Raw genomic sequence first — 8,711 nt, 5'->3', positions numbered from 1 at the left:
AGCACCTCTAATTCTCTTCATTAATTAATATCAGCCTTAATTGTCTATCCTAATTATCTAATTACCATCGCCTCTAGTTTCTATTGGACTAATTAGTTCATGAATAACCCACCCAATTATCCATTGGATTAATTAGCTAATTAACAGCACCTCTATTTGTCCATTGGATTAATTAATTCATTAGCAGCCCCTCTGATTGTCAATTGGACTAATCATCTAATTAACAACACCTCTGATTGTTCATTAGACTAATTAGTTCATTAATAGGGCCTCTAATTGACTATTGACTAATTAGTTGATTGACAGCGCCTCCAATTGTGTTTTTGACTAATTAATTCATGAATAGCACCTCTAATTGTCCATTGAACTAATTTGTTAATAGCTTAAACTGTTCACTCCTAATTAGCTAATTAACAGCACCTCTACCTGTACAAGTTCAAGAAATATTTGCTTCTCTCAACAGTATCTCACTTCTCTCTCCACCTCTAATTGTTCGTTCCCTAGTTAATTAGTATTGCTGTTAAGTTAACGTTTATAAAGAACAATTATCTTCACTGATTACTGATAATATTGCTGTTAATAGCTAGTCTTTTTCATTAATTTACTAATATCACTGTAAATTTTTCTGTTCCCCATCTTTATTAAAGGCAACTTTAATAGTTCATTGCCCTAATTAACGTATTAAAAATTTTTAATTGCTCTACATCATAAACTGATTAGCAGCACTGTTAATTGTCCAACTTTCCAATTAATTTATTCATATCAGTGTTACTTTCTATTGTTCTTAATCGTACAGCATTAATGTATTAAGAGCACCAATAATTACACAGCTCCTTAATTAATGTATTAATAGTATACCTTTCATGTGTTTTTACTCTTATTAATAGCATTGGTAAATTCTTTGTTCTCTGTCGTTAATCGTTTTTTTAACATCACAGTTAATTAGTTGGCTCCTCATTAAGAGAAGGATTCAAATCTGCTTCCAATTGCCCACGTGATTTTTAACACCCCTTCCTCCTCCTTTTTAATTAATTTAATTAAGCACCAGCATTACTATTTCATATCATGATTAATTAGAGTTTGCTCTTTATTAGACAAGGAAATCCACATCTGATTTCCCTTCACCAGCCTCATTTTAACCCCATATCCTCATCTCTCTAATTAACACCCATCATTCATTTTTAATATTCTAATTAATTGCTTCTGAGTTAGACACCCAATTCCCTTCCCCTGGGCAGGTTTCTCCCCAGCACCCATTTACCCATCTCAATAACCAAAGCCCCTCCCTTAATATTTAACTTTTCTTCCTCTCATCAACCGACCTAATTAACCTCACTTGTTAATTATTTTTTACATCAAAAGTTATCTATTTGTGTCACGTGATAGTTTTTAAAATCTTGATGCTTCAGGCAAAATATTTAGCTATTCATTCGTTAGCTGCTAACGAGTTGCTTTTATTTAATTACTCTGCCTCTGAATTTTGTCTCGTTTCAACAGTGGAACAAAAATCTGTGTTTTCCGCCCTCAAAAAGCAGGCAATAGGATTTATTAAGGCATCACACAATTTGCAATATTTTGGGGTCCCACTGACTATAAGATATTTGGGGGTTCAGCTGAAGCTATAGGGTTTTTCAGGGTCCTATTGACTCTGTAGGATTTGTGAACGTCCCATTTCAATAGTGGAGGAGCCTCGTACAGGGTTGCGGGTTCTTTGAGGAGGCTGTTTTGCGGTCCCCCTAGCTCCCCCAGCCCAGCACCACCATGTTCTACTATCCCAATGTCCTGCAGCGCCATACAGGCCGCTTTGCCACCATCTGGTAATGTCCTTGTGCTGTGATCTGGCCAAGTGGGGGGTCTCTATTCTGGGGATCCAGGTGGGTGGATAGGGGGCAATCTGGGGCAGGGGGACCCCACCACATCCGTTTTAACCCCCTTCTCCCTCACCCCAGGCTGGCAGCCACGGGCGGCACCAAGCTGGTGAAGAGGGAATATTTGAAAGTGAACGTACCCCAAACATGGTGGGTGTTGTGGTGGGAGGGAGGCAGGGAGGGAGGAGAAATGGATGTGGGGGGAAGGATGAATGGACGGAGGGGGAATGGAGGGCAGGAGAGGTGGGTGAGGGTAGGATCTAGAGGATAGGTGGGAGAAAGAGAGGGATGGATGGAAAATGGAGGGAGGGAGAGATGGGTGGGTGGGGGTGGATGGAGAGATGAAGAAGAGGGTGGATGGAGGAATGGAAGGAAGGATGAAGAGGAAGATGGATGGGGTAGATGGAGGGATGAAGAGGATGGTGGAGGAATAGAAGGAGGGATGAAGACGGTAGATGGATGGGGTAGATGGAGGGATGAAGAGGATGGTGGAGGAATGGAAGGAGGGATGAAGACGGTAGATGGATGAGGCAGATGGAGGGATGAAGATGAGGGTAGCTAGAGAATGGAAGGAGGGATGAAGACGATGGATGGGTAGATGGAGGGATGAAGAGGAAGAGGGATAGAAGCACTGACTCTCTCTCTCTTGTTCCCCCCATTGTCATGGGTTGGCACAGCGAAGAAATTCTGACCTACATTCTGGTGCAGGCCCCACCGCCCACCCCTGCTGCCCCCCGGCCCCGCTTCTCCCTCTATCTCTCCGCCCAGCTGCAGTATGGGGTGGTGCGGGTCTACAGCCGACAGTGCCACTACCTCATTGGTGAGTGCCCCCACATCATCCCAGCTGGCCCCACAGCCTCCATTCCCCAGTTCAACCCAGCAGGAGGGTTGGGAGGGCACGTTGGGGGAATGGAGAGACAGCTGGTATGATGTTGCCAAGGCAACAGCTCTCAACTGGGGGGGACATGCCCCCCAGAGGAGTCCCACTCCAATTTCAGGGCCCCTTGCTCCGACTTCTCACCCGCTTGGCGAGACACCTCTCACTAAGCACCAGACTTTGGGGAACAACCCCTCGGACCCACCCGTTTCCACCCCTGCTCCAAAAAATATTTAAATTTGCTAAAAAGTTCCAAAACTGATTTCCCATCCAACTCTAGCCTCAACCTGAAATTGGTGTGAAACCGGTTTAGCTAAATAGGTGTGTGGATGATCTTAATTTGGATTAAGAGCCATCAATGGCGAGGTGACTGACGCAGATTCAGGCAGCCAGTGGAGTTCGGGGTGTGATGCTGAAGCGGTTTAGCTGAAGGGGGTGTAGACACAATTCACTTCCAACTGAGCCTGGGTTGGGTTTAGGAACCAGTTTAAAACATTGTGGAGACAAGCCCTGGGGGTGGTCTAGATTTCTCCTCCTGCTGGGTATCCCCTCCGCCACCCGATCTCACCCCCACCGCCTAGAGGAACTCCAGGCCTTCCAACCTCCCACCCCCTTTCCTGCCCCCCCAAGGAGATCCAGGCCTCCCATCTCACCCCACCCCCTGCCTGCCCCCCAGAGTAGAAGCAGCCCGCCCAATCTCACCCCCACCTCTGCCTGCCCCCCCGAGAAAATCCAGACCCCATCTCACCCCCACCCACTGCCTGCCCCCCAGAGGAGATCCAACATACTTTGGAGCGCCTGAGCCGGGCCCAGCAGCAGATCCGCATTGACATGGGGGACCTCGAACAGTGAGTCATGGGGGGGCGCTGGGGCCGCCCCATAACCCCTGGGACACTCCTGAACCCCCATAGCACTTAGGATATGCCTGTAACCCCTCCCCTGGGGGTGGGAGGCCAAATGGCAGGGGAGAGGCCATGAGGGAAGCCTAGCAGTGGTCAGGGGTCAGTACCGAGGAGGGGATTAATAGTGGGGGGAGTAGAGGGAAGGGGGCTCAGTAGCAGGTTGGGGGGTAGGAGAAGGTCCTGGTAAGATTTTGGGGACCAGTTTGGGGTGGGGGAGGCTTTGGGGGGAGGCAGGAGGGCTGTGTGGGGGTCAGGGGAGCTGTGAGGGGAGTGGGTGTCTTTGGGGGGTCACTATCTCTCTCTGGGCTCTAACCCGCATCTACCTCCAGGCCGGGGCTGCTGCTCCCTGACAACCTGTTGTTGATGGAGACACTAGAGGACGCACCCGACCCCTTCTTTGGGGTGATGGAGCCACCGCTGCCCAGCCCCACTGACATCCCACAGGTACCCCCCATCCTCCCGCTGCCCAGCCCCCTGACATCCCACAGGTCTCCCCCGTCCTCCTGCTGCCCAGCCCCACTGACATCCCACAGGTCCCCCCTGTCCTCCCGCTGCCCAGCCCCACTGACATCCCACAGGTCCCCCCCGTCCTCCCGCTGCCCAGATCCCCATCCCACAGGTATCCCCACGCCCTCACTGACCAGCCCCACTGACATTCCACAGATATCATCATGCCCCCGCTGCCAAGCCCCACTGACATCCTACAGGTCCCGCAAAGACTACCTGCAGGCCTCCCCTCTAGGGTCAAGTGGGGGATGGGGCTAACCTGTGACATTGCTTCTCCCCCAGATTCAACATATTCTGGAGGCTCCCACCCCCCCAGAGAGACCCACCCCATCCCCCCGGCGCAGGAGGCCAGGTGAGTCAGCGGGTTGTGGGGCAGGAGGGATGGTATAGATGGAGTCCCCGTGCAACCAGCATCCCACTCTAAACAGTAACTACAGATCCCCAGTATGACCAGTAACCACCGCCTCCCAGTATAACCCCTTACCACCGTGTCCCAGCACAACCAGTAACCACAGCATCCCAGTATAACCAGTAATCAATCACCAGTAACCACTGTGTCCCAGTATAACCAGGACATCCTGGCTTCCCAGTATAGCTGATGATGTCAGAGTCCTGTCATGATCAGTGCAAGCTAGCAATGCCAGTAGCCCAGAATACCTGGCAACCCAGTGTAACCAGTATACTCACTGTGCCAGTATAACCAGTAAGCCCAGGGCCCCCACACTTCTGATGTAACCAGTGGCTCAGTATAACCCCAGTACAGGCATCTTACTGTACCCGGTGCCCCAGTTCCAGGCCAGTTCATCCCAGTGTAACCAGTAACCCCAGGCTCACCCAGCCCATCTACTCTCCCTAGCCCTCTGAACCTCCCTTTCTAATGCCCCCGATATCTGGTCTGATGTCATTGCCCCCCCCTCAAATTTCCCCAGGGCTCTGTGGGGGTGGCTGGGAATCAGGGTGGGCGTTAACTGCCAGCTCACCCCTTCTCTCACTCCACTCAGAAGCACCTCCCATCACGGTCGTGTCCCCCGAAATTATTACCATGAAGGAAGTGGAGCCCATCACTCTGCTGGAAATCGAGGTGTGGGGGGAACCATGGGGGCTGGTATCTGGGTGGAAGTGTGTGGGAATCTAGGGATTATGGGGGTCTGGGATCAGGGGGAGTCTAGGGGAACCAGGGCCTGGGGGGATGGGATCTCAGCATAGGATTATGGGGGATATGGGAAGTGGGGGGGCACATCCACAATGTGACACCCCCGTTTCTCCCCCCTCCCCGCCCAGGGCGAGCGCGACCTCCCGGAGATCACAGCACGTGAGATCGACCTGCTGGCCGAGCAGGAGGACTTTGTCCTGCCCCCTGCCTCACCCCGTGCCCCCCCCCGGAGACGCCCCATGGAAGGTGGGGGGGGTCTCAGGGATCCTGGAGGGCTGGGGTGGGGGCAAGGGGCTCATCCCATTGCCGCAGCCCCATCTCATGCCTCCTTCTCCCCTCCAGAGCTGGAAGAGATAAGAGCCCGGGAGGCTGAGATCACGGCCAGACTGTCACCCCCAACCCGGTAAGGGGGCAAGCGTGGGCCATCCCCATTAGGGCACGCCAGCCCCAGGGTAGGGTGGGGTTGGCTGGGGGGCTTGGGACCTTTCCCTCTTGTGGGGACCAGGGTGGGGCTGACTGGGGGTGGGGAATGAGGCACAGGGCCTTTCCCCACTGTGGGGATGCACCGGGGTGGGGTGGGCTTGGGGAGCAGGGAATGGGGCATGGGGTCTTTCCTGGCTAAGGGGTGTCGGGGTGGGGCTGGCTGGGGACAGGGAATGGGGCACATTGCCTTTCTCCTCTAGGGTGCACTGGCCTCAGGGCAGGGTGGGGCTAGTTGGGGGGCAGGGAAAGGAGCACAGGGCCATTCCCCTCTAGGGAGTATTGGGGTGGTGCTGGTCAGAGGGCGGGGAATGGGACACGGGGACTTTCCTCTCTAGGGCGTGACAGGGTGGGGCTGGCCGGGAGCTGGGAATGGGGCCTTTCCCCTCTAGGGGGCGCCGGGGTGGGGCTAGCCAGGGTCAGGGTCTCACCGTCTCTCCCCACAGAGTGGGTGAGGAGCCCCCAGCCGAGGTGGAGACCCCCATCCTGCCCGAGGAACTGGCCCGGCTGCCAAAGGAGGAGCTGCCCCCACTCCCCGGTGAGTGTGGGGCATGAGGGGGGAAGAGAGCTGTGGGGGCGGGGCTCCAGCCTCTAATCCTTGTTCTGGGCTCTGCCCCACAGAGCTGAGCCCCCCGAGGGAGCCAGGGCTGCCACCCCCTCCCCCTTCCCCAGCTGTGACCCCCAAGGTGAAGCGGAGCCCCCCACGCAGCCCGGAGGTAAGTAGGGGGTCTGGGCCAGCCGGTGGCCTCTCCTGGCCAGGGCGCCCGTGGCTCACCCATGCCCCCTGCGCCCCACAGCTGGAGCTGGCCGTATACGAACCAGCCCCCCTGCCCATCCCCCGGCGCCAGCTCCGCTTCCTGGACGAAGTGACCCAGATCCCGCGGGACCAGTTCAAGAAACAGATCCTGGATGTGCGGGCCCAGTGCCGGCCCCTGGTGAGTGCCAGCCCCCCGGCAAGTCCCAGCCCCCCTGGTGAGTGCCAGCTTCCTGGTGAGTGCCAGCCCTCCAGCACTAACCACTAACTCCCACTGCCCTTCCCAAGCTGGGAGAGAACCCAGGCATCATGGCTCCCAGCCCCCTGACTCCATCTGTCTCTGCTCCAGGTGGTGGTGCAGGTGCCAGCCCGGCAGCGGAGGACCCCTGCGGAGCTGCTAAGAGCCCCCACCTATGGTGAGTGCCCCCCCCAAGCTCCCTCGGTCCCCACACTGGGTCCCTAGCCCCCTCACCCTGTCTGTGCCCCCCAGGCTGGCTGCCCCCCGAACTGCATGCCCTGTGGCAGCGCTGCGCCATCCTGCGGCCCGTGGACTACGCGGCGCTCTGGGCCGAGGAGGAGAGAAAAGAAGAGCCGGTCAGCGAACTGGAGGTACCTGGGGCCCCCCTGGCAGCTCCCGCTGTATCCCCTGGACTCCACTGGCCGCCCACAGCCAGGGAGAGAACCCAGGAGTCCGGGTTCCCCGTCCCCTCCCCGGCTTTATTCCCTAGCCCCCACTCCCCTCCCAGAGCCGGGGAGAGAACCCAGGCCCCCTGCTCTAACCACTGGACACCACTCCCCTCCCCAGGCTGTGAGTGTCCCCCTCTTTTGTAGGTTGCACGTGAAGCGCTAGAGCCCAGCATCCCTGTGATGGTCTCCTCAGGTGAGTTGCTCATGTGGGGGGGCACTGTGCTCCAGGGAAGGGGGAAAGGAGGCTTGGATGGGGGCACCATGCCATAGGAAGGGGGCTCAGCTGGAGACACTGTGCCACAGGGAGGGGTCAGGTCAGCCAGGGGTGCCGAGCTACAGGGATGTGGTCCGGGGGCTCAGCTCGGGGCACAGGGAGGGGCACCGTGTCACAGGGAGGGGCTCTGGGGTGGTCTCTCCCCTACACCAGGAAGAGCAGTGTGGATGGTAGTGTCAGCACTGACCCCCATGCTCCTGGCCCCCTGGCAGAGATCTCCCTGGAGACCACCGAGGAGGAGGTGCCGCGCCCCAGCCTGGTGACCCCTGAGGAGAGAAGGTGAGACCCAACATGGGGGGCAGGGGTATAGCCCCCAAAGATCTCCATTAACCCTCTGCCCTGCCCTAGGCTGGTGCCGGAGCCTGAGGAGGCCCTGCCCATCGTCCCTGAGCTGCCCGAAGTCAGCCTGGAGCTGCCCCCCGACAGAGACTTGATCACGCTGGAGTACATCCGCAGGTGGGCCAGGGCCAGGGCCCGGTGCGGGGCAGGGGAGAGCCGGGAAGCCGGACTCCTGGGTTCTCCGCTGTTTCTGTCTCCCCTCCAGGCTGGTGGCAGCAGAGTTGGAGCAGGTCGGGGAGATGGATTTCCGGTCCCTGGTGCCCACCACGACCTCACGTGGCATCGCCAGCCGCATCTTCTACCTCTGCCTCGGTGAGCGGAGCCCTGCTGCCCCCTGCCGGCGGGTTGGGCTCCAGTGGGTGTGGGGACCTGCTGACTGGGTGAGCCCCAGTGGGTGAGGGGCCCTGCTGCCCCCTGCTGGTAGGGTGAACCCCAGTGGGTGTGTTGGCATCAGCCCTGACTCCTCCCCCCTCTCTTGCAGTTCTCTGCGGGCTCCAGTTCCTGCAGCTGCACCAGACTGAGCCCTACGGGCCGATACTCCTCAAACGTGGGGCCCGATTCCGCACAGGCTAGAGCTCCTGGTGTGGGGAGAAGAGGCTCCCCCCTGCTGACTGGGGCACATTTGTCTCCCTCTCCCCCGTTACAAATCTGTTCTAATTAAAGTGTTTTGCCAGGAACCTGCTCCTTAAGTTATTGGGGGGGGGAAGGGGGAGCAGGTGCTTTTTCCTTTCATCTAGTGCTGAGACCCCCCCCACCCTGGCACCAGCAAAAGGGAGGCTAAGCATCGCCCCTGAACCCCCGAGGACTGAGCACGCCGCTTTCCTTTCTCACCTGCCCCCCTTCCCCTGGCAGGAGGGCAGAAGTGGGTCT

The 8,711-nt window shown here is 56.7% G+C and overlaps 1 protein-coding gene across 1 annotated transcript; it reads left to right on the top strand.

Annotated features, from left to right (window-relative positions):
* The first annotated feature begins 1,761 nt into the window (after window positions 1–1,761).
* On the top strand, window positions 1,762–8,414 carry REC8 (REC8 meiotic recombination protein). The gene is given in 20 exon segments (XM_074969938.1): window positions 1,762–1,817; window positions 1,950–2,018; window positions 2,546–2,688; window positions 3,518–3,593; window positions 3,977–4,091; window positions 4,437–4,506; window positions 5,156–5,235; window positions 5,436–5,553; window positions 5,650–5,710; window positions 6,234–6,325; window positions 6,409–6,503; window positions 6,585–6,722; window positions 6,891–6,957; window positions 7,032–7,150; window positions 7,373–7,459; window positions 7,461–7,703; window positions 7,705–7,781; window positions 7,851–7,958; window positions 8,047–8,153; window positions 8,323–8,414. Coding segments are annotated over 20 exon segments (2,013 nt in total).
* The last annotated feature ends 297 nt before the right edge of the window (window positions 8,415–8,711 follow it).

Source organism: Natator depressus, chromosome 13 (genome assembly GCF_965152275.1).
Source record: "Natator depressus isolate rNatDep1 chromosome 13, rNatDep2.hap1, whole genome shotgun sequence".
Taxonomy (NCBI): Eukaryota; Metazoa; Chordata; order Testudines; family Cheloniidae; genus Natator; species Natator depressus.
The sequence above is the reverse complement of the archived record's forward strand: the minus strand, read 5'-3'. Positions and strand labels throughout refer to the sequence as shown.